We start from the raw sequence: 26,650 nt of genomic DNA on the forward strand, positions 1-26,650 counted from the left end.
AAACCATTTTTTTCCTTATGCGTTTAATCCACAATAGCAAACTGCCGCTAATGACAGAATGATAATTTACGATAATTCTAAACTGTTACGAGAGATAATTGTTCTTTCCATATTCAAAATACTTTTCCTAACTTCAGTTATAAGTCAACTTGTACCCACCTCACCATATGCAAAAAAGGTATAAGAAGAAGAAAGTACTAGGCCATTTTTAAAGTCATCGAAAAATTAAGTTACCGCTATTACGTTCGATGTGACAGATAGAGAGAGAGAGAGAGAGAGAGAGAGAATGGTTTTAAATGTATTAAATAATAAATATGATAAGTTATAACACATTGGTGCTTATGTAATATTAACTGTATAGATGGTTTGAATAAGTTAAGAAATGGTGTACAGTAAACAATTTTTTGTTAATGTATTCGTACCGCGCATATTCTTGAGAGCGGAAGCTAGACATCAGCTGATGTGATCACAGCCAAAAGTAAAAGAAAAAGAAGTAAAAAATACTTGATTTTTAAAACACACCCGAAATTTAAAAACATAAGTACATGTTTTATTATAGCGCAATTGACTATTTAAAGAGTAAAAGTTTTCTGGAATAGAATGGTGTTTCATAAAAAAATAGTAGTTTGCTGACAAAATCGGATACCGTATTTTAAGCTATGATTGAAATGGATGTACAGTATACACGGTATAAGTTTTTCGTTTTGTATTTAATTGACACTTTAAGAAAACCGATTTTGGTTTCTTCATCTATTTGTAATTATTGTATAACATGAGAGAGAGAGAGAGTGAGTTGTTTTAAATTTAATAAACAAAAAAATATGATAGGTTATAACACATTGGTGCTTATGTAATATCAACTGTATAGATGGCTTGAATAAGTTAAGAAATGGTATAAACAATACTTTGTACGCGCATATTCTTGAGACCGGCAGCTAGACGTCAGCTGATCTGATCTTAGCCAAAAGTAAAACAAAAAGAAGTCAACAATACTCGATTTTTAAAACGCACCCGAAATTTAAAAACAAAAGTACACGCTTTCTTAATGTGCAATTAACTATTTAAAGAGTAGCAATTTTCTAGAATAAAATGATGTTTCCCCCAAAAATAGTGGTTTGCTGATGAAATCGGATGCCGTATTTAATGAAAAAAAGTCCGCAAAGTCGTGAATCCGCGATGGTCGAACCGCGAAGTAGCGAGGGCTCACTGTACTGTTGCGTCCCCATACCCTGGCGAGGTGGTATTGGGAAGTCTTGGTTACATCAGTTTTTTCAATATCAAACTTACCCGATGATCATATAGCTGCATCCCTGCTGCCCGACAGAAAAAACCTACGGGCGGAATACGCCAGCGATCGCTATACAGGTGGGGGTGTACATCAACAGCGCCATCTGTCAAGTAGGTACTCAAGTACTCGATGTCAACAAAGAACCAATTTTCCCTCTGTCGTGCCACAGGCAAGACCTACTAAATACGCCGTCCCTAACTGGATTTGTTTTCACAACGATTTGGTGAAGTACACTATTCCAGTTTTGAGCTTTCGCTATGCAGGGGTTTTATCTTCATTTCAAAACTTGAACTCGTTTTGGATAGATTTAATTATGGTGACGAAGAGAGTATGGACTCTCTTTCACTTTTAAATAGCCGACCCTTCCCTTAGACGGAAGTGTTGGTGATGAAGAGAGTATGGACTCTCTTTCACTTTTAATTGGCCGACCCTTCCCTTAGACGGAAGTGTGTTTAGGTTTTTGGTAATTTTGCTTAACAAGTTATAGATCTATTTATTTTATATCTCTCCGCCTTTATAGGCCTCTTCGATTAACTTTCCATTTATTATAAACTTATAAAAATTAATTTTTATGTTTGTTTATATGCGACCTTTCCTAATAGTAGGCGGTCCTTTCTTGGAACCGAAGTTAATTAACATTGAGCCCGTCATATCGTATTTACCTTTTAAGAATTTATACTTTTTTAATTTTAATGTTTTTGAAAGAATTTCTTTGATAGTCTCGTACTGTTTTCAAAGATGAACTAACGTTTAGTTTAGTCTCCGCAGTTGTTGACGTTCAGAACGTTCAACTTGCGCTCTATCGTTAGGATAGAGAGAGAGTATTTCACGGTTTCACGTTGCAGTAAGAGTAAACCGATTCTAGCGTTTCGTTCATTCTTTCTTAGCTTAAATGGTTTAAATTCTAATAAAGGAACTTTTTATTTGGGAAACCTTTCAGTTTTTTCCTTTAGCAAATAATATGTTTTAACGATATATAATTGGGCTCTTCTCTCAGGTTCTAAGTCAAGAGAGAAGAGAGAGAGAGATAGAGACGGAGAGAGAGAGAGGAGAATAAACGTTTCGTTCAAGATGGGTAACGTTGTTCTCGTTTACTCTTCTCCCTAGTCGCTGTAGGGGAAGAAGGTAAAACGTTTCTGAGTTTTATTCTTGTTCCCAGGCTTTATGCGGTGAGAGATTTTAAACGTAGTTTATTTGATCTAGTGTTTAGTCTCTTTTCCAGCCACTGAATTCTTTATCTTTAATTATGTTTTTCTGTTGCATTGTAAAACTTTTTTCGCAATTACTACCTTTTAATGAAGGATAGGATTGCGTGTTTCAGGTAGAAATCAGTTAAAGTTTCGATTTCAGTGAAATAAGTGCAAACAGAAAATCAAAAGTGATAAAGTGATATGCGCAAAGTGTTACAGTGTTGCGTTCGAGGGTTCGTCTGTTCGTGCCAGTTGTTCACCTAGTCCGGGACCTCTTACAAGCTCCCAAGCCCAGGGGAGAAGTAATGTCGAACGACTTATGGGTTCCACAGGCCTTGATCGACGAACAGACGTTTCCCTCGGTGGTTTCGGGTGTATCTACACACGTTGCCGACGTGATCGCCCCACCCACACAAAGACGAGAGAGCCCATTTATTCCTCGTCTGCGGAAGAGGTTTCTCGTAGAAACCATGGACCAAATCTTGCAGCTTTTTAAGTGCAAGTCGGTCCCTTCCGCGCAAGTCCAACGGCCTAGGTGTAGCCACTGGGTCAGTTCGGACTCGCTGCAGTCATCCGACGACTGCACACCTTCCAAGAGAGGCAAGGTGGTACCGCAACAGGCAGTAACTCCGTCTGTTGCCGCACCAGCTGTTTTAGACCCTCAGTCACAACGGACAGTAGCTCCGTTTGTTGCCGTCTTTTGTAGACCCTAGTGGTCCATGCTGCAGACTATGCAGTCTCAGCTTGCTTCCTTCTTGCAGGAGTATCGTGCTGAGAAGGTTGACACTGCACCTGTTAACCTACAACCTGCCACGGTTGTGCGCTCAGCAGATACTGCGGCTGCCTGCTCCCACACTCCACCTGTGAGAGCTCCACCACCGATGCGCAGTCGACCCTGCCAGACGCATGTTCATGCTGCACCCTCCGTTGACATGCGTGAGCTACCGCATCAGCAGTGGGAAGGTGCTGTCAAGCTGCCGTGTTTTGACGCAATGCGGCATGCTCCGCAACCCACGGCAGTCCCTCCCACGCACCAGCACTCCGCTTTTGTTGTTGCCAGCTCCCACACTCCGACTGCGGAGAAGGTTGACGATGCACCCGTTGGCCTACAGCCTGCCACGGTTGTGCGCCCAGCATGGCTACCTGCTCCCACACTCTTGTTGTGAGAGCTCCTCCACCCATGCGCAGTCGACCCTGCCAGACGCATGCTGACTCCCACAGACACACGTAGCACTCCGTTGCCGTGCGTGAGCTACCACAAGCTGCCGTGTTTTGACACGGTGTGTCAGCCTCCGCAACACACTGTGGTTACCGCCACTCGCCCGCAGCAGACTAGTCAGTCAGGAGTTGAGGCTTCCCCACACAGCTTTGGTTGTTGCCAACTCACAGACTGTCAAGCAGTTACATGACGTTGCCTTCTGGTCTGCTACTAATGCACCAGTGCTGTATGTCCTCACGCACCTGTTGTGGTTGACAGTTCAGTTTTTGACAGTTCACAGACTGTCAAGCAGTTACATAACGTTGCCTTCTGGTCTGCTGCTTATGCACCAGTGAAACCCTCACTGAGATAACCTAGCTTTTCTCGGACATGGTTCCTGTAGATGAGAAAGTGCTGTTCTCCCTCCTTCTGATATTCCCTTGAGGACTCTGTCATTTGGAGAGGAGCCTTAAGCTGCTTAGCCTCCTATGGACTTTAATTAAAGCATAACATGCTTCCAGGGATGGTAAATGGTTCCGCTTCAGTCGCTAACCCCGTCTGTTGCCACACCTGCTCCCATAGACCTTGGGCTTTGTTGCAAGACATGCAGTCCAAGCTTAGTCCTTGATAGAGGATTTTTTACGGAGAAGAACCTTCTAGTCAACAACCTTCCTACCGGTTGGTTGTACGCCCTGTTGATGCTGAGGTATCCTACTCACGTCCGCCAGTTGAGATGGTTCCTCCACCGGTGCGACCCAGTGTGGGTTGCCAGTCGCACGTTGACGTTAAGCGACTCTCGGAGGTGGTTGTGGACGTTCAGTGTGTCACTAGGAAGACGTTCAACAACCAGCAGAGGTAACTTGTTGTGACGCAGTGCGGCAACCTCAGCAACCCGATAAGGGGTTGTCTGCACAACCCAGACAGTCTAGACAGTTTCGGGTTGTCGCTGTACTTCCTCGCGTCCCCATGGTTGACAGTTCACAGACTGTGCAGCAGTACCATGATCTTGTGTCCGGCTCCGTCACGCATCCACCAGTGCGACCGGATTCAGCGAGTCAGACGTTGCCCACTCCGTTGCCGTTTCCTCATCAGTTTCGGATGAGGAACCCTCTGATGAGGACATGGCTGAACAAGACGATCAACCCCCAGCCCTGCTATCCATCCAGAAGATGCTGAAGAAGGAACACGGCCCTGTCAGGCTGTGGATGAGTCTGGTTAGGACACTGTCATCCGTGGTTCAATTGGTGTCACTTGGAAGACTACACCTCCGTCCTCTTCGGTATCATCTAGCTCTTCACTGGAAAAGGACAAGACGCTAGAAGCGGTCTCGATCCCGGTTTCCGGAAGATAAGTCTGGTCTGACTTGATGAAAGGACTTTATCAACCTTTGAAAGGGTCTTCCCCTGACTGTTCAGACTCCCAACCACGTTCTCTTCTCAGACGCATCGGACGTAGGCTGGGGTGCGACCTTAGGCGGTAGGGAATGCTCGGGATTATGGAACTCGAGTCAAAGGACAATGCATTTCAACTGCAAGAAGCTTCTGGCAGTACGTCTGACCTGGAAAAGCTTCAGGTCTCTCCTTCAAGGCAAAGTAGTGGAGGTGAACACGGTCAACTCCCTGCTTTGATGTACATCTCCTAGCAAGGAGGGACCTACTCTCTGACATGGTACGAGTTCGCAAGTGACCTCCTCTCCTGTTCAACAGGTCTAGACTTTTCACTAGTAACGAGTTTCATCCAAGGCAACTTGAATGTCTTAGCAGATTGTCTCAGTAGGAAGGGACAATAATTCCAACATATTGGACCCTCCACAAGGATGTATGCAAGAGACTTTGGGTCACCTGGGGCCAGCCAACCATAGATCTCTTCGCAACCTCGATGTCCAAGAGGCTCTCAATACTTTGCTCACCTATCCCGGACCCAGCAGTAGTTCTTATAGATGCCTTTCTACTAGATTGGTCTCATCTAGATCTATATGCATTCCCTCCGTTCTAGATTGTCAACAAGGTACTGCAGAAGTTCGCCTCTCACGAAGGGACAAAGTTGACGCTAGTTGCTTCCCTCTGGCCCGCGAGAGAATAACTTACCGAGGTACTTCGATGGCTAGTAGACGTTCCCAGAACTCTTCCCCTAAGGGTGGACCTGCTACGTCTACCACGCGTAAAGAAGGTACTCCAAAGCCTCCACGCTCTTCGTCTCACTGCCTTCAGAGTATCGAAAGACTCTCGAGAACTAGAGGTTTTTCGAAGGAGGCAACCAGAGCGATTGCTAGAGCAAGGAGAACATCCACCCTTAGAGTCTACCAATCGAAGTAGGAAATCTTCCGAAACTGGTGCAAGTCAGTATCCGTATCCTCGACCAGTACCTCTGTAACTCAAATAGCTGACTTCCTCTTATATCTGAGGAAAGAGCGTTCTCTTTCAGCTCCCACTATCAAGAGATACAGAAGCATGTTGGCATCAGTCTTCCGTCACAGAGGCTTAGATCTTTCCAACAATAAAGATCTACAGGACCTCCTTAAGTCTTTTGAGACCACGAAGGAGCGTCGTTTGGTTACACCTGGTTGGAATTTAGACGTGGTTCTAAGATTCCTTATGTCAGACAGGTTCGAACCACTTCAATCAGCCTCCTTGAAAGATCTCACCTTTAAGACTCTTTTCCTGATATGCTTAACCACAGCTAAAAGAGTCAGTGAGATTCATGCCTTCAGCAAGAACATCGGATTCTCATCCGAAACGGCTACATGTTCTACATCTTGGTTTTCTAGCCAAACACGAGCTGCCTTCTCGGCCTTGACCAATATCGTTCGATATTCCAAACTTATCGTATGGTTGGAAATGAACTAGAAAGAGTATTATGTCCTGTAAGAGCTCTTAAGTTCTATTTTAAAACCTTTACGAGGCCCGTCTGAAGCTTTATGGTGTTCAGTTAAGAATCCATCTTTGCCTATGTCAGAGAATTCTTTATCCTATTTTTATCAGACTGTTAATACGAGAAGCTCATTCCCTTCTGAATGAGGAAGACCAAGCTTGGCTGAAGGTAAGGACACATGAAGTTAGAGCTGTCACAACTTCCGTGGCCTTTAAACAAAATAGATCTCTGCCATATATATTCGACGCAACCTATTGGAAAAGCAAATCAGTGTTCGCGTCTTTTATCTTAAGAATGTCCAGTCTCTTTACGAGAACTGCTACACTCTGGGACCATTCGTAGCAACGAGTGCAGTAGTGGTGGGGGCTCCACCACTACAATTCCCTAATTCCAGAACCTTTTTAATCTTTCTCTTGAAATATTTTTGGGTTGTCCGGAAGGCTAAGAAGCCTTTCGCATCCTACTTGATTTGGCGGGTGGTCAAAATCATTTCTTGAGAAGCGCCTAGATTAGAGGTTTTGATGAGGACCTTTAGTATGGGTTGCAACCCTTCATACTTCAGCTCCTAGGAGTCGCTCAGCATCCTATGAGGATCGCGAGGCTCAGTAAGGAAGACGTACTTAAAAAGGCAGAGTAATTGTTCAAGTCGTCTTCCTTACCAGGTACTTATTTATTTTATGCTTGTTATTTTGAATAACTGCTAAAATGAAAGACGGAATACTTAGCTCATAATGTCAACTTGTAATGCTGGTCTCTACCCACCCCCCTGGGTGTGAATCAGCTATATGATCATCGGGTAAGTTTGATATTGAAAAATGTTATTTTCCTTAGTAAAATAAATTTTTGAATATACTTACCCGATGATCATAAATTAAAGGACCCACCCTTCCTCCCCAATAGAGAACCAGTGGGACAGAGGAGAAAATTGGTTCTTTGTTGACATCGAGTACTTGAGTACCTACTTGACAGATGGCGCTGTTGATGTACACCCCCACCTGTATAGCGATCGCTGGCGTATTCCGCCCGTAGGTTTTTTCTGTCGGGCAGCAGGGATGCAGCTACATGATCATCGGGTAAGTATATTCAAAAATTTATTTTACTAAGGAAAATAAAATTTTTCCCCACAATAGACTCGGAATAACTTTACCTAGACAGTCACACTTCTGCATGTCTCAACACACAGCTTGCGTAGCAAGGTTTTAGCGAGGACAGAGACTCCTTATTTTTGAGTATGTACTAATATACTCAGATAAGGAGCACCCGGGTAAAGCCAAAAGCCAGATTGGCAGGGATGTCCACCCTTCCTAATGGGTGAGTCACCCCAAATAAATAGCGTGGTTTGTATTCCAGTTACGGAACAAATGAAAGATTTGTATTTTTCCTAACTATACAAACCTTAGCTATTCATACAAATTTGCCCACCAGCCCTATCCCCCTTGAAGTCCTACCTCCAAGCAAAGTGAGCTAAATCACATTTGTGTGTGAGCGGGAGTGGTAGCAAGCTACCCTCCCTACCCCCTGCTAACTACTGGTGTGGGTAGTTAACCCTCGCTAAATTTTAATGGCTCGTCATTTCAGCTCCACCAAAAGTATAACCCTTAACAAATAGCTAAGGTTTGTATAGTTAGGAAAAATACAAGTTATCTATGAATTTGTCATGCTTTTTATGTCCCCCTATCCCCTTTGCAAGGTAAGAATTGAGTAACGTATATGGTTTAGTCAAAGAAATCCTATGACCGAGAATTCTCACCTAGACAAGTCACATTTCTTGTATCACACATTAACACGGATTGCTCAGGCAGCTAAAGCATGCAATTGCATGAAGCTTTAGCGGGGTGTCAGGGTGAGTCTTCATAATAAAGAGGGAAAGTTTTTATATTATTGGCAGAACAAATGACAATTAAAAATAATTTTATTTTTCCTAACAGAAACCTTTAGCTCTTTTTACAAATTTGGCCTGCCATCACCTATCCCCATGCAAGTCCTGTCTGCAATTAAAAGTGATGCGACAACACAGGTGTGTGTATGAGCACAGTAGCTGGTACTAACCCCTTTCCCCCTCTGACTAGCGATGGGGTACTGTAGTTATATCTTGCTAAAAGTCTTATGGTTGATCTTCCAGCTCTACTGAAAGTATATTCCCTAATAAAAAGTTCAAGGTTTGTATCGTTAGGAAAAATACGAATTATTCTTAAATTTGTCATTTTCAGATATTTTTGAAGTATATCTCCATAGTAAAAAGCTTCAGGTTTGTATGGTTAGGAAAAATACAGTTTTCAATATTAATCTTACCCGATAATCATGTAGCTGTCAACTCTGTTGCCGACAGAAATCTACTGTCGGGATACGCCAGCGATCGCTATACAGGTGGGGGTGAACACCACAGCGCCATCTGTGGTCAGGTACTCTAGTACTTCTTGTCAACACCACCTCAATTTTTCCTCTGTCGTGCCTCCGGCTAGACCTACATGGATACGCTGTTGATTCTGGAGTTATTGCTCACGATTTGGTGATGTATTTGCTCTAGAGTTTAGCCTTCGCTATTCAGGAAGCTATATCATTAGCTTAGCAAGTTTTTGGAATTAATTTGATTTAATTTTTGATTTAATTTTGGTACGAAGAGAGTATGAACTCTCTTTCACTTTTAAATGGCCGACCCTTCCCTTAGACGGAAGTGTTGGTGTCGAAGAGAGTATAGACTCTCTTAATTTTGCTTAACAAAGTTATAGATTTATTTTATATCTCTCCACCTTTTATAGGCCTCTTTGATTAACTTCCTTTTATTATAAACTTATTAAAATTAATTTTTATATTTGTTTATATTCGACCTTTCCTAATAGTAGGCGGTCTTTTCTTGGAACCGAAGTTAATTAACATTGAGCCCGTCATTTTGTTTTTACCTGTTAACATATTATGCTATTTTAATGTTTTTGAAAGAATTTCTTTGATAGTCTTGTACTGTTTTCAAAGTTGAACTAACGTTTTGTTTTGTCTCTGCAGTTGTTGACGTTCAGAACGTTCAACTTGCGCTCTATCGTTACGATAGAGAGAGAGTCTATCACGGTGTCATGTTGCAGTAAGAGTAAACCGATTCTAGCGTTTCGTTCATTCTTTCTTAGCTTAAATGGTTTTAATTCTAATAAAGGAACTTTTTATTTGGGAAACCTTTCAGTTTTTTTCCTTTAACAATAATATGTTTTAACGATATATATAATTGGGCTCTTCTCTCAGGTGCTAAGTCAAGAGAGAGAGAGAGAGAGAGAGATAGAGACGGAGGGAGAGAGAGGAGGATAAACGTTTCGTTCAAGCGGGTAACGTTGTTATCGTTTTTGCTCTTCTCCCTAGTCTCTTTAGGGGAAGAAGGTAAACGTTTCTAGAGTTTTATTCTTGTTCTCAGACTTTATGCGGTGAGAGATTTTAAACGTAGTTTATTTGATCTAGTGTTTAGTCTCTTTTCCAGCCACTGAATTATTTATCTTTCATTATGTTTTTCTGTTACATTGTAATACTGTTTTCGCAATTACTAACTTTTAATGAAGGATAGAATTGCGTGTTTCAGGTACAAACCACTTAAAGTTTCGAGTTCAGTGAAATAAGTGCAAACAGAAAATCAAAAGTGATAAAGTGATAAGTGCAAAGTGTTACAGTGTTGCGTTCGAGGGTTCGTCTGTTCGTGCCAGTTGTTCGCCTAGTCTGGGACCTCTTACAAGCTCCCAAGCCCAGGGGAGAAGTAATGTCGAAGGACTTATGGGTTCAGCAGGCCTTGATCGACGAACAGACGTTTCCCTCCATGGTTTCGGGTGTAACCAACTCACGTAGCCGACGTGATCACCCCACCCACACAAAGACGAGAGAGCCCATTTATTCCTCGTCTGCGGAAGAGGTTTCTCGCAGAAACCATGGACCAAATCTTGCAGCTTTTAAGTGCAAGTCGGTCCCTTCCGCGCAAGTCCAACTCCTAGGTGGTACCATTAGCACTGGGTCAGTTCGGACTTGCTGCAGTACGACAACTGCACACCTCCCAGAGAGGCAAGGTGGTATCGCAACAGACAGTAACTCCGTCTGTTGCCGCACCAGCTGTTTTAGACCCTCAGTTTCAACGGACAGTAGCTCCGTTTGTTGTTGTCTTTCTTAAACTCTAGTGGTCTATGCTGCTGACAATGCAGTCTCAGCTTGCGGTGTTGATGCAGGAGTTTCAGGCAGAGAAGGTTAACACACCTCCTCCTGCGAGCGCTCCTCCACCTCTACGCAGTCCAGCCTGCCAGACGTATGATGTTGAGGTTCCTCAAGCTACCTCCATGCGTGAGCTGCCGCATTGGGAGTTGCCAGATACCAGCTCTGTGCAGCAACCTCCACTTTCCTTGAGGCAGGAGCCTCTTGCCACGCGGCAACCTCCTCAACACTTGAGGCAGGAGCCTTATGCTTTGCAGCAACCTCCTCTACCCTTGAGGTAGGAGCCTCATGCGTTGCGACTACCTCCTCCATCCTCGAGGCAGCTACCTCTTGCGGTGCGACAACCTCCACCATCCTCGAGGCAGCAACCTCAACTCCACCTCTGCGCAGTCCACCCTGCCAGACGTATGATGTTGAGGTTCCTCAACCTACCTCCACGCGTGAGCTGCCGCATTGGGAGTTGCCAGATACCAGCGCTATGCAGCAACCTCTTGCGTTGCGGCAACCTCCACCATCCTTGAGGCAGCAACCTCAACTCTTGCGGCAGCCACCTCCACTCTTGAGGCAAGAACCTCAACTCTTGAGGCAAGAGCCTCAACTCTTGAGGAACCTCATGCTATGAGGCAGCCGCCTCAACGCATGCAGCAACCGCATTCTTCACAGCATGAGCCTCTCTCTGCGCAGCTACCTCCTCAACCCTTGAGGCAGACGCAACTCTTGAGGCAGGAACCTCACAGGAGCCTCATGCTATGCGGCATCCTCCTCAAACCATGAGGCAGGAGCCTCATGCTATGCGGCATCCTCCTCAACCCATGAGGCAGGAGCCTCATGCTATGCGACATCCTCCTCTACCCATGAGGCAGCCTCATGCTTATGAGGAGCCGCATGCTATGCGGCATCCTCCTCAAACCATGAGGCAGGAGCCTCATGCTATGCGGCAACCGCCTCAACCCATGAGGCAGGAGCCTCATACTATGCGGCATCCTCCTCAACGCATGCGGCATAAGCCTCATCCCTTGCAGCTTGAGCCTCATCCCATGCAGCATGAGTCTCATACCATGCAGCATGAGCCTCATCCCATGCAGCATGAGCCTCATCCCATGCAGCATAAGCCGCACGCCATGCAACATGCTCTGCTTACCTTACAGCATGCTCTACATACAGCATGCTCTGCATACAGCATGCTCTGCATACCTTACCGCATGCTTCTCAGTCACACATCTTTGGTTGTTGCCAACTCACTAGACTGTCAAGCAGTTTCATAACGTTGCCTTCTAGTCTGCTGCTTTTGCACCAGTGAAACCCTCACTGAGAGAACTTAGCTTTTCTCGGATATGGTTCCTGTAGATGAGAAAGTGCTATTCTCCCTCCTTCTGATTTTCCCTTGAGGACTCTGTCATTTGGAGAGGAGCCTTTAGCTGCTTAGCCTTCTATGGACTTTTATTTAAGCATAGCATGCTTCCAGGGAGGGTAATGGTTCCACTTCAGTCGCTAACCCCGTCTGTTACCACACCTGCTCCCATAGACCTTGAGCTGTGTTGCAAGACATGCAGTCCAAGCTTAGTCCTTGTTAGAGGATTTTTTGTTTACGGAGTCAGTGTGTCACTGGGAAGACGTTCAACAACCAGCAGAAGTGTCTTGTTGTGACGCAGTGCGGCAACCTCAGCAACCCGATAAGGAGTTGTCTGTACGACCCAGACAGTCTAGACAGCTTCGGGTTGTCACTGTACTTCCTCGCTTCCCCATGGTTGACAGTTCACAGACTGTGCAGCAGTACCATGATCTTGTGTCCGGCTCCGTCAGACGACTAGCTTTTAAGAGCTCCCACAAGTCGTCGCTGTCTGGAGATTCTCAGATGGACTATGGATCTGACCAAGGAACTGGGCCTCCTGGTCAATTTTGAGGAGTCCCAGCTCGTCCCATCCCAGACCATTGTCTACCTGGGTATGGATCTTCAGAGTCGAGCTTTTCGGGCTTTTCCGTCGGCCCCAAAGATATACTAAGCCCTAGATTGCATCCAGAGCATGCTGAGAAGGAACCGATGCTCAGTCAGGTAGTGGATGAGTCTAACAGGGACACTTTCATCGCTGGCCCTGTTCATCGAGTTAGGGAGACCCCACCTCCCCCCCTTCAGTATCATCTAGCGGCTCACTGGATAAAGGACATGACGCTAGAGACGATCTCAGTTCCTGTTTCCGAAGAGAGGAGGTCTACTCTCACGTGGTGAAAGAACAGCTTTCTTCTCAAGGAAGTCTACCTTTGGCTGTTCAGAAACCCGACCGCCGTCTCTTCTCTGACGCATCAGACACGGGCTGGGGTGCGACTTTGGACGGACAGGAATGCTCGGGAACAAGGAATCAGGAGCTAAGGACACTTCACATCTATTGCAAGGAGCTGTTGGCGGTTCATCTGGCCTTGATAAACTTCAAGTCCCTCCAGCTTAACAAGGTGGTGGAGGTGGACTCTGACAACACCACAGCCTTGGCTTACATCTCCAAGCAGGGAGGGATTCATTCGTGGAAGTTGTTCTAGATCGCAAGGGACCTCCTCATCTGGTTAAAAGATCGAAAGCTCACGCTGGTAACGAGGTTCATTCAGGGCGATATGAATGTCATGGCAGCTCGCCTTAGCCGGAAGGGTCAGGTCATCCCCACAGAGTGGACCCTTCACAAGAATGTTTGCAGCAGACTTTGGGCCCTGTGGGGTCAGCCAACCATAGATCTGTTCGCTACCTCGATAACCTAGAGGCTCCCGTTGTATTGTTCTCCGATTCCAGACCCAGCAGCAGTTCACGTGGATGCTTTTCTGCTGGATTGGTCCCATCTCGACCTGTATGCATTCCCGCCGTTCAAGATTGTCAACAGGGTACTTCAGAAGTTCGCCTCTCGCAAAGGGACACGGCTGACGTTGGTTGGCTCCGCTCTGGCCCGCGAGAGAATGGTTCATAGAGGTACTGCAATGGCTGGTCGACATTCCCAGGACTCTTCCTCTAGGAGTGGACCTTCTACGTCTACCTCACGTAAAGAAGGTACATCCAAACCTCCACGCTCTTCGTCTGACTGCCTTCAGACTTTCGAAAGACTCTCAAGAGCTAGGGGCTTTTCGAAGGAGGCAGCCAGAGCAATTGCCAGAGCAAGGAGGACATCCACTCTCAGAGTCTATCAGTCTAAAGGGGAAGTCTTCCGAAGCTGGTACAAGGCCAATGCAGTTTCCTCATCCAGTACCACTGTAACCCAGATTGCTGACTTCCTGTTACATCTAAGGAACGTAAGATCCCTTTCAGCTCCTACGATTAAGGGTTACAGAAGTATGTTGGCAGCGGTTTTCCGCCACAGAGGCTTGGATCTTTCCACCAACAAAGATCTACAGGACCTCCTTAGGTCTTTTAAGACCTCAAAGGAACGTCGGTTGTCCACTCCAGGCTGGAATCTAGACGTGGTCCTAAGGTTCCTTATGTCATCAAGATTTGAACCTCTCTAATCAGCCTCTTTTAAGGACCTCACATTAAAAACTCTTTTCCTCGTGTGCTTGACAACAGCTAAAAGAGTAAGTGAGATCCACGCCTTCAGCAGGAACATAGTTTTCACATCTGAAACGGCTACATGTTCCTTGCAGCTCGGTTTTTTGCTAAAACGAGCTTCCTTCACGTCCTTGGCCTAAGTCGTTCGAGATCCCAAGCCTGTCCAACTTGGTGGGGGACGAACTGGAGAGAGTACTTTGCCCAGTTAGAGCTCTTAGGTACTATCTAAAAAGGTCATAACCTTTACGAGGACAATCAGAAGCCTTATGGTGTGCTATCAAGAAGCCTTCTCTTCCAAGGTCTAATAACTCAGTTTCTTACCTATTCAGGCTCCTGATTAGGGAAGCACATTCTCATCTGAAGGAAGAAGACCTTGCTTTGCTGAAGGTAAGGACACATGAAGTGAGAGCTGTGGCTACTTCAGTGGCCCTCAAACAGAACCGTTCTCTGCAGAGTGTTATGGATGCAACCTATTGGAGAAGCAAGTCAGTGTTCGCATCATTCTATCTCAAAGATGTCCAGTCTCTTTACGAGAACTGCTGCACCCTGGGACCATTCGTAGCAACGAATGCAGTAGTAGGCGGGGGCTCAGCCACTACATTCCCATAATCCCATAACCTTTTTAACCTTTCTCTTGAATACTTTTTATGGGTTGTACGGTCGGCTAAGAAGCCTTCCACATCCTTGTTGATTTGGCGGGTGGTCAATTCTTTCTTGAGAAGCGCCGAGGTTAAAGGTTGTGATGAGGTCCTTTAGTATGGGTTGCAGCCCTTTATACTTCAGCACCTAAGAGTCGTTCAGCATCCTAAGAGGACCGCTACGCTCAGTAAGAAAGACGTACTTAATAAAGGCAGAGTAATGGTTCAAGTCGTCTTCCTTACCAGGTACTTATTTATTTTATGGTATTTTTGAATAACTAATAAAATAAAATACGGGATACTTAGCTTCTTTGTTAACATGTATGCTGGTCTCCACCCACCACCCTGGGTGTGAATCAGCTACATGATTATCGGGTAAGATTAATATTGAAAAATGTTATTTTCATTAGTAAAATAAATTTTTGAATATACTTACCCGATAATCATGATTTAATTGACCCACCCTTCCTCCCCATAGAGAACCAGTGGACCGAGGAAAAAATTGAGGTGGTGTTGACAAGAAGTACTAGAGTACCTGACCACAGATGGCGCTGTGGTGTTCACCCCCACCTGTATAGCGATCGCTGGCGTATCCCGACCGTAGATTTCTGTCGGCAACAGAGTTGACAGCTACATGATTATCGGGTAAGTATATTCAAAAATTTATTTTACTAATGAAAATAACATATTACTTCCAAATTTATCATATTACAGTCTTGTTAACCCTTTTACCCCCAAAGGACGTACTGGTACGTTTCACAAAAGCCATCCCTTTACCCCCATGGACGTACCGGTACGTCCTTGCGAAAAAATGCTATACAAATTTTTTTTTTCATATTTTTGATAATTTTTTGAGAAAATTCAGGCATTTTCCAAGAGAATGAGACCAACCTGACCTCTCTATGACAAAAATTAAGGCTGTTAGAGCAATTTAAAAAAACTATACTGCAAAATGTGCTGGGAAAAAAATAACCTCTTGGGGGTTAAGGGTTGGAAATTTTCAAATAGCCTGGGGGTAAAAGAGTTAATATCAGATATGTATACAGTATGCAGTAGTTTGAAGACAGCATCTGTTGTCTGAATGAAATTTTTTTTTCTGAATTCATTATACAGCTTACAACTGATAATTTGTGGGCTTAAAATTTTCATAGAATTATCATAAAAGTAATTTATATTTATGACAAAGAATGAGCTTGAGGTAAAATGGTCTAAGAGTCCGTGTACAGAAAAAAGCTCTGGGCAATGTGAATGTTTGTATGTATGTAGCTATATTATATGGCTTTTAGTAGTGTTTATTGAAATGCTAATAATGGACCAAGAGGATTATAAGGTCAGTTGTCATTATGTTTTGATAAAAACATCTGTGTGGGAACTATGACCTTGTTGGTGTTATACGTAAGTCTGTCTTTCGGATACAACACTTGATATATAAAATTTTTCTTTTAGGTATTATCTTAATCCTCATTCAATATACTTCTCAGTATTTGAAGTGGAAAATTTATATTGTTTGTTTTGGCCAAATTTGATTGACATTCAAACATATATACTGTATAGGGAAATTCTGACTAACCCTCTTTATGGTTTTTGCAGGAACGAGCCCCATTACTATCGCAACGAAGATTATTTCGAAGCTTGAGCGGAAGAGAAATATCTAATACCAATGGCTCTGATGAAAATATTTCATCTAACAGAACATTGGGCACTTTCGATGGAGTATTTGCCCCAGTTTCTCTCTCCCAATTCAGTGCACTCCTTTTCCTTCGTGTGGGTAAGTTCAGTACTGTACGCTAATCTGGCAACATATTTTTAACTTGTTACTTCTCATTACTTATTCGTAAGTGTTTAAGAATCAAATAAATTATGTTGCTGAAGGAATACTGTACAGTATCTTACCACAACAGATGCTATATAGTATACAGTACTTCAGTCTCCATATACGGTATTTTATAATTTGTGGAAGTTTATAGTTTTTAATTTCATCACTTATTTGAAAACTTTTTGTAGTTGAGTAATTGCATTAATGTAGGAATTTCTTTCAAAGTGCTGTAATATATCCAGCTCTTATGCATCTTTATTTTTCTGTTTGACAAAAGTAAGGTTGATAATGATGTGTTGTTTACTGCAGGCATTCTTTTGCTCTTCTACAGTTATTAAAGGATGTATGGAATTTGTAACTGTCAGATGTAAAGTTGAATAGATATATCTTGAGTGGGCTAGAAAGGGTGTTGTGATTGTGACTCTGATTTTGTACATCGAAAGAGAAATTATATTGTTCTTAAACAATTTAGTACAAACATGGTGCTGCACATGTGTTTTCATCTTCCAAAGACAGAAAATTACTCTTTGGTTAAAGGTACCAGTGTTATTTACAGAGTAATGACTTGAGTTTCCTGAGAGAAGTGGTGCGGCAGTGACCTTGTTTCTTGTGAGTCATCATTATTATAGCTAATCTTTTTAGCGATTGAGCAAACTTTTGTTCTGGCACTACATACAAACCTTACGCTCTTTACGTAGTAGTAGTATTTCGCCTATAGTTGAAACCAGCTGTTAAAGCTTTTGTGAGGTCTAACTACTCTCCACTAGTTAGCGGAGGGGTTATAGGGAGTAGGCCAATCACCCTGCTCACACCTGCACTAGTAAACAAACGTCACTTTCTATTTCGGCTTGGTAAGGTAAAGACGTAGTCGTGCTCTACCATCAAAGCTTTCTGACCGATTTACAATTACAGTAAAAGCAACCGGCCCAAAACTTAATAATTCCTTTTCTCTTTCAGATGGTGACCCTTGACTTCCCTTATGTTTGACTGCTGCTGCTTCCTTTAGCGAAGCAACAGCGGCCACCCCCGAGGGAATTCTCTCTTACCTTTGTTGGGGCTTTAGAGTCTCTCTGCTAATTAATGGTTCCGAGGGTGTTACAGTTTACTGCAGCACTCTCTGCTTCTGCTCACCTTTGTTCCTGCAGCTTCGGCATAGGAATGAGAGCAGTGGCAGACTGGTTCCCTTTGGGGTTTCCAGTCGGAGTGATCCCTTTGGGGGGAAACCAGAAACTAGCTTTGACTATGTTTCACAGACAGCACTCTATGCCAACCTTCAACTTGAGCTCAGCTCATTGATGGGAAGTAGAGGGCACAGCCCGGAGTTTTGCCTCAAAGTGTTGGACAACTTTCTCTTCCGAGGAAGAGTTAACCTCTACCAGGTGTTGGGCAACTTTTCCTTCCGAGGGATAGTTACCCTCCACCAGCCACTGTTTAGCAGTCGTTTCGTTTATGTGAGAATTTCCGACAGCGGCAACAGGGGTTGGTCGCCTTTCCCATTCGTAGGAGAGACGGTCTTATGAGTAGTTCCCCACCGCGTGATTTCGCCGATGGGAGTTGAATTCATTCCTGCCCCGTTCTTGCTCTTTGGAGCAAAGCTTTTTGGAGCTTGGCGACGAAGAAGTCAAGTGACTTCTTGCAATTCCTGCACTTTCCCATCATACCCACAGGGTACAAAACGAGTCTCGTGAGTAGTCTCCTTTCGGGATCTTTGCCATAGATGATAATGTCTGCCTATCGTTTGCCATTGCCACTTCTTTCATCGTAGGCTATAACTCTTCTTGGTTATGGCCGATATCGTGCCTCTAGGCACAACAAAGCTCTTAGAACTTTGTGAGATCAGGCCCTTTAGGGCATGTGCCTCATAGTTTCTACCTCTTATTGGGGAGAAACTACTAGTCAGCTATACTGTAACTCTTTGGGGTCATTGTCTACATCGAGCCTCTTGGGGCACAACAAAGCTCATGGAGCTTTGTGAGGCTAGGCCCTTCAGGACCTGTGCTTCATGGTTTCTGCCTCTTACAAAGGAGAATCTACTTGTTGGCTATAATTCTTCTGAATTATTACCTACATTGTGCCGGTTGGCACAAGAAAGCTCATGGAGCTTTGCAAGGCGAGGATCTTCGGGACCTATGCCTCATGGTTTCAACCTCTTAGAAGGAAGAAGTCCAGCACTGGCTTTTTTGTACCCATCCAAAGGGAGGACATAGGCTGCTCACCAACCACTGTTAGGGGTAGGACGAGCTTTTAATTTTCAAGGCCAAACTCTCAGGAGCTTGATCCATAGGTTCCTACTTATCACGAAGTAGAACTTGGATCTTTGCCTGTGTGCAAGCGTTCAGCAGTTAGCTGTCCTTCCTCGCCCTTGCGCGAGGAGGATAGGACGAGCAGGAGAGTTTCTCTCCATAGCGTGCTTGTAGAGGAGCGCTCTAACCTCTGTCTCGCAAACGTATTTTGCTCAGTGTTGCGTGCCCTACCACCTTGCGATGTGGGCGGGCTAGCTCATCTGCCTGATGGGGCTATGCGCATTACCTCTACTACGCGTTCGCTGTCAATGACCTTCGATGTCAGGATGCCTGAGAACTTCAAATCATTCATTCATTCTACCACACGCCATGTTTACTTTAGCAAGTCTTCCATCCGAACCCGCCAGAGGAGACGGTCCATCCACGAACTGCAGGGAATAGAGATCCCCCAGTGAGACCTTGTTCACTTACAACTAGAGTATAGGCTGTCGCCTATAGGGCTGGACCGACCCGAGCCCGCTGCTGCAGTGGTAAGGGTTCCTCCTTCTGCTTCTGTTGCGGGATGTAAACAAAACAAACCCCCCCCCACCTTTGATCACTCTGACTTACAAATTATCCCACAACACAAACTTTCCCCCTTACTTTTACGTCAACTGGACTATTGCCCAAAGGGAACAGTAAAACAAAACATAGCCTTAAAACTATATTGCTTACAAATTAAACACAACAACAAAAAATTCACACATCACTAAACAGACTTAACACTAAAACAGACGAAAATAACACCAGACTTTTATATATAGTATAACGATGTGTGTGGGTACACAGAACTCACCAATAATCACAAAACTTTACTAACCCAACAACACAGTCCACACCCAGTACCAAAAAATACTTACACAGTAACGAAAAATACTTAAACACTAAAACAAATCACTTAACACTAAACCAGCAACAATAATCACATCTAACACCAACATAAGCGAAAACACTAAAATATCAAATATATAAGTTTGTGTGTGGTCACCGTCGTCCACATACGGGTAACTCCTAGCCCACTGCCACAATTTCTTGGCAAAAAGTATTAGCCTACGTCCGATTTCACTGCGCAATTGCTTAACTTTATACTCTCAAAATATCATCTCCATGTCCAGGCCAAACCAATGTCGTCATCATCATCATCATCATCATCCGGGACTTATATTAGGCTTGGTCATCAACAGTTACGAGAGCGGTCTATATTCAAATCCTTACATGATTAAACCTACGGGGTTGTCATCAATCTATCTATAATTGTGCGGCAGGCAACCAACAGGCCACGGACAAACAAAAACTCCAAAGGAGTCCAAAGGAGGAATTACGGCTCCAATACAAAAAAAATCACTTTCAAGCCGGCTGGTCGATGAACAAAAAAACAATCGACTCCTGCTACAGTCAAATAGAAAATCTTTTCGCCCAAGATATTCATTACCGCCCTAACCTAGCTAAAATAGGTAAACAAACAACCTCAATTATACCAACAGTCTTTCCCACTACAAACAATCATTACGCTAACTACCACTTGTTCGGCGGGCGCACCGCAGACACACACACACCCATACCTGCACTCTCTCTCTCTCTCTCTCTCTCTCTCTCTCTCTCTCTCTCTCTCTCTCTCTCTCTCTCTCTCTCTCTCTCTCTCTCTCTCTCTCGATTTGGCAAAACTAAAGCAAATAAAGTCAATCTCTCTCTCTCTCTCTCTCTCTCTCTCTCTCTCTCTCTCTCTCTCTCTCTCTCTCTCTCTCTCTCTCTCTCTCTCTCTCTCGCAAAAAAAAAAAAAAATTAATCCTCCACACTTCCTCTAAGAGTGCAAGACCTAGGGAGGCAGAGAGGAGGGAGAGCCCCTCCCTTCTAGCGGATTTTAACATCTGTCCGCAAGAAAGGAAGGATTCTGAGACCATCTCCAAGAATCAGCTCTCTATGGATGAGAGTCAATTTCAAGGGGAATGCCAGTCGGCCTCAACGTCAGTTTTCATAAGACTGTAACACTGCAATCTACTTCCAAGTGCTCATTCCTCTGCCAGAAGGAACTCTGGCTGACAGGATGTTGCCTGTGTCTGACAGCCCTAAGATCTCTCCTCTAGAGCAGAAACATGCAGACCATATCTTTCTGCAAGTCCTCTCCTGCATAAGGAAGGTCATTTCTCTACAGGAACCGGATAAAGTACCAGCAGAGAGCAAGGATAAGTCCTCAACCTCTTCTATGACATGCCAAGACTTGTGTAACCTTACCTTGCTCAAGTGGGGGTTAAGGTGGCAAAGAAGAGGGCTTACGCCAAGAGGTAGGGAGCATCACAATCCCTCTGATTGGTGAACCCCTCTCGGTTACTCCATCCTTCATAGATACAGCAGATGAAGTATTACAAGATTGTGGAGAGTGATCCCTCTCCTACCTTTGGATCCGGCAATTTATTGTCCTGACGCAGAACTCTTCTCTACCAAACTAGCGATCTTGCCGGGGAACGTCTCTGCTGCTGATGCTGTCAATGTGGAAGGGGCTGCAAACTACTCTCTGCCGTCCGATCTATAACTTGACTACTGGTTAGGAACATCAGGCTACTTCGTTAAGAATGAATCCCCTCTACTCTCCAGATGAGAGAGGTGATATTAGCCTTCTCCTCTCAGGAACTAGAACTCTGAAGTTCCTAACACAGTTTTGAGGTGATGCAATGCTCTGGTCTGAGGATTCCAGAGGCAGGTATCAAGGAGAGAAGCGATGAGGTTATGCAACTCCTCAGTTGACGGTCCTTCTCTCATCAATGTGGAGGACATTGAGGCAATGGCAGACAGGTGGAGGAAGGCGAGCCAAGACTCCATCCTCCATAGCACTATGACCTCACGCCCTTAGTCCGCGGTCCAGCCACCTCAGAGATCTTATCCGGAGAGAAGTTCGCAGCAGAAGGAACAAGCAGCACAATCCCTAGGTCCCAAACGACCCTGTCGATCCAAATGTTTGAAGAGGGGGCCAAGGGAGGCAAGAGAGGTAAACGGGTATGATCCCGCTAGGAAGGGAATTCCTCCGGTCAGTCCACTGGTAGGGGAGTGCCTGAAGATCGGAGGGCAAAGGTGAATGCCCTACGGGGCCGAACCTTAGTCGGTCTCCGTACTTAGAGAGGAATACATTGTCCCATTTGTATTCTCTCGTTTTCCTCTGACCCGCCACCCGACGATGTCAGATTCCTACGCAGAGAGATCCGCAAAGGTATAGACCTTTGGGAGTCCAGACCATGCTAGTTAAGGTACTATTTAGAGGTTTTGGTAGGTTCCCAGCCTTTTACAGTTGGTTTTCTTATAGAAAAGGCTTCTGGAGGCTGGAGACCACTCAGCAATCTCTCACCCTTGAACGAGTCTGTCCAACAGCAGACCCCGTTCAAGATAGAGACGGCTCAGATAGTCAGATAGGCCGCCAGACCACAAAATTTCATAATATCGTTAGACTTCAAGGAGACGTACTCCCAGATCCCAGTTCATCCATCCGCAAGGAAGTACCTGAGATTCATATTAGGCAAAAAGATATACCAGTTCAAGGTGCTGCACTTCGGTCTGTCCATGACTTCTTTAGGTGGTCACCTGAACCTTCTCCCTAGTGGCTACTTGGGCTCACAACAATGGCTTTCATCTTCCTCGTTATCTAGACGACTGGCTTCTCGCCTTTTTGCTTGTATCTGGGGATCGTGATAAATTACGAGAAGTCGCACTTGCATCCTTCTTGAGAGATGATATATCTGGGGATGAAAATCATGACCAAACTAGGCAAAATTTTTCCGTCCAAAGAACTAATAAAGAGACTAGGAGAGGTAGCTCAACAATTTCCCTCGCAGGACAAGTTTCTAGCAGACCTTTTTGCAAAAGCTGCTGGGACACCCAAATTTCCTCGAGAAGTTGGTTTCCAACGACTGGCTAAACATTCATTCTCTACAGTGGCAGCTAAAAACCTTTTGGTCTCAGCACCACAACCCACCGAACACCTCTGTGCTTGTAGGTCTAGAGCAGAAGAAAGGCCTGAGTTGGTGGGTGTCAGTCACCAACCTGCTTAGGGGAGTAGACCTTCTCTCTCCTTTTTGGATTTGTTATTCTTCACTGACACATAAAAAAAGATTGGGGTCTCAACTGTTGCACCTCACAGCATCCGAACTTTGTTCCAAATCCGAGCGACAGTGTCACATGAACCTCCTCGAAGGAGAGCAGTCTTTCTTGCCCTCAGACAATTCCATCAACTCCTTTCAGGGCACTCCACAGTGCTGATAAGCAACATTACGGTAGTGTCACATACAAACAAGCAAGGAGGTACTTTTCATGGCACCTTTGCCAATTAGCTGAGGAAATCCTCGGAGTGCCTTGAAAAATTTGGTAGCTTTTCAGCCTATTTCACCCTGGACAAAAAGAACGAGCTGGTGGACAATCTGAGCAGAAGAACTCAGAAAGCATGCTCCAAATGGTCTCTGAGATGACAAATAGCCAGCAAAGTTTGACTTTGTGAAGTTCGTCGACAATCGACCTATTTGCGTTGTCCCTAAACTGGAATCTTCCGGTTTACTGCTTGCCAGTACTGGATCCCCAGGCAGTCTAACAGGATGCCTTCCAACATCCATGGGACAGGACAGATATCTACATGCCCCCCCCCCCCTTGGCCTAGTAAGGAGGCTTTTAAAAAATTCAGGCCATCCCAAGATCTCTCGATGACCCTATTAACTCAGTTGTGGCAACATGCAGAATGGTTCTTGGACTTTTTGCATCTGCTCACAGAGGCACCGAGACAGCTTCTTCCACTTCCCGATCTACTGACCTTCCATGAAGTGATTCCATCGTTTCGTCTTCACGCCTGGAGGTTATCCAGCAACCCCTCGGAAAGAAAGGCTTTCGAGACTGGGGACAAAAGAATGGCAGGATACCTCCAGGAAACATCTGCTTTAGTATATCAGGCAAAGTGGACCGTCCTTTGTTGGTCTCACGGACAGTATATCTCTCCCCTCAGGGCCACTATACCAACAATAGCGGACCTCGTTACACCTCTGAGAGGAAAACTTTGTTTGGTGTCGGAAATGAAAGGCTATCGCTCGGCCTTAAACCTCATTTTAAACTGAATGCCGTTAACGTTTCCCGTTTCGTCCTCGATGGAATGATCTCTCCTCATACGGAATTTTGAGCACACCTGCCCTCATTCAGAAATTACACCACCTCCTGGGAATGTAGTGAAAATACTACGTTCACTGAAAGAACCACCGTCCTCGTTAAGCATTAATTGTGACTTTACCCTGAAGATGGTCTTTCTTTTAGACCTGACCTCTACAAAGAGAGTCAACGAACTACATGGTCTGCCCTGTGACACTGCCCTTTCACAGGGATGGGGGCAAGTGACACTCAGTTTCATCTCTTGGGTCATAGCTAAGACTCAAAATCCAGCTGGAGCAGATCCTAGAATCAGGCCCCTCCAGATTGAGAGTCTCCGTTCTGTAACAGATGATCCATCCCAACTGTTACTCTGTTTTGTGAGGGCAAGGAGGAAATACTTGAAAAGAAACTCCAGAGCCCACCTTCAGATCAGCATGCTCTTTGTGAGCATGGAAGAACCAAGAGGAAGATTACATAGAACTCTGTATCTTCCAGAATTAGACAGGAATCGAGAGAGCCATGCATCCAGGCTCCTCACCTTCCAGTCATCGTCCCCATGCTCATGAAATCGGGTATCAGCACATTCCTGACATTCAAAAAGAATTTCACTGACGCAGGTGTTGCAAGCGGGCGTGTGAAAACAACAAACAATATTCACTGCCCACTACCTGCAAGACATAACCCACAGGAACCTGGATAAATTACCCTAGGTCCTGTGGTGGCTGCACAAAACGTGGTTAATAACACCTCAGCTCCCTTGTAGGACAAGTAGCAGTGGGTTGAGGGCAGATGTTACCCGCAAGTAAGTCTAGGATGAATGTGTGAGTGACGGCCACTTCCTATTTCATCCTCCCCTCTCTTGGGGTTCATCATCCAAGGAACTCTGCAAGGCGACCTCCTCTTACTGCAGGTGGGTACCATGCCGTTTGTGTAACCTGATATATGTTTATATATTAGTTATATACCCATTCTCCAAACAAAGTGGCATAGGGCAATGTCCTGGTTAAGTAAGGAGTGTGGCTCCAAAATTACACTTACCTAGGTCAACACATTGCCAATTCTACACCTAACACCGATTGCCCAGGCCGTTAACCTTCAAGAGTTAATGAGGTGTCAGTGTGCCCTTTAAACACCTTGTACAGAGCAGAGTGTCACCCCGGGACAGTCACCAGCCAGTTGGCTTTAGGACTTTCACCCACCTTGGAGTGAGTCTCCTACATAAAGGCATAAGGTTAGTGCCGGAACAAATGACATTTGGAATAACTTGTATTTTTCCTAACTTTACAAACCTGGAGCTCTTAACATGTACTGGTTCTGCCATCACCTTCCTCCGGAAGTCCTGCCATAGGTAGTAGGTTAGCCAGGGCACCAGCCACCCATTGAGATCCTACCACTAGACAGTATTTAGGTCCTTTGACTGGCTAGACTACTACTACTACATTGGATCCCTCTCTCTGGTTACAGCTCTCTTTGTCATTGCCTACTTATACATCAAATAGTTTGGCCCATGTTTTCCAACATTCTCCTCTGTCCTCATACACCTGATAACACTGAGATTACCAAACAAATCTTCTTCACTCCAGGGGTTACTTTCCTATTGGTAAGGGTAGAAGAGACTCTTAAGCTATGGTAAGCAGCTCTTCTAGAAGAACACTGCAAAATCAAACTATTGTTCTCTGGTCTTGGATAGTGCCATAGCCTCTGTACCCTGGCCTTCCACTGTCTTGGATTAGATTTTTCGTGTTTGGGGGGTACACTTGGGCACACTATTCTATCTTAATTTTTTTTTTTTTGCTTTTTTTTGTGAAGGATCTAATTTAATGTTACTGTTCTAGATATATTTTAATTTGATTGTTAATTCTTCTCTTGTAGTTTATTTATTTCCTTTGTTTCTTTCCTCACTGGGCTATTTTTCCCTGTTGGAGCCCTTGGACTTATAGCATCTTGCTTTTCCAACTAGGGTTAAAGCCTAGATTGTAATAATAATAATAATAATAATAATAATAATAATAATAATAATAATAATTGCAAAGTGACAGTTGTTTACTGCAGGTGTGAGTGGGGTGATTGGTCTAACCCCACTAACCCCGCTACTAACGCGGAGGGTAGTTACACCTCGCAAAAGCCTTTACGGCTGGTTTCAGCTATCGCCAAAATAATACTCCTATGTACAGCGCTAAAGATTTGTACAGTATACAGTTTTTAGGAAAAAACAAATTATTCCAAATTTATCACAAATCATTCACTATATTCTTCCTTCTTAATTTTGTATTGTACTCTATAATCCCCTAAGCAGTTAGGATCTGAAATTCTTTATAGGATTGCAATGGAAGTTACTGGTTTATTTTTTTCTTTTGAATAACAGATAATTCATTACCATTACTGCAGGGCCTCTGTGATATTGACCAATAGACTTATTGGTTTGATAACTATTGTGCTTATTTTTCCAACTTCTGAGTAATAACATGTGCTAATTTCTCACATGCCTTTATTTCTCATGTCATGAATGCTGATATCAGTAGATATTCAAGAAGAAACTCTTGGATACAACAGGTGGGCATA

At 44.4% G+C, this 26,650-nt stretch overlaps 1 protein-coding gene across 2 annotated transcripts in view; it reads left to right on the forward strand.

Annotated features, from left to right (window-relative positions):
• Positions 1–26,650, forward strand: part of LOC137651284 (solute carrier family 12 member 9) — a 126,122-nt gene that overhangs the window by 23,321 nt on the left and 76,151 nt on the right. For both annotated transcript variants that reach the window (XM_068384552.1, XM_068384553.1), the window contains one exon: positions 16,469–16,646. In XM_068384552.1, coding sequence (XP_068240653.1) covers positions 16,469–16,646 — 178 coding nt within the window. The remainder of the gene's footprint in view (positions 1–16,468; positions 16,647–26,650) is intronic.

This window comes from Palaemon carinicauda, chromosome 12 (assembly GCF_036898095.1).
Source record: "Palaemon carinicauda isolate YSFRI2023 chromosome 12, ASM3689809v2, whole genome shotgun sequence".
Lineage (NCBI taxonomy): Eukaryota > Metazoa > Arthropoda > Malacostraca > Decapoda > Palaemonidae > Palaemon > Palaemon carinicauda.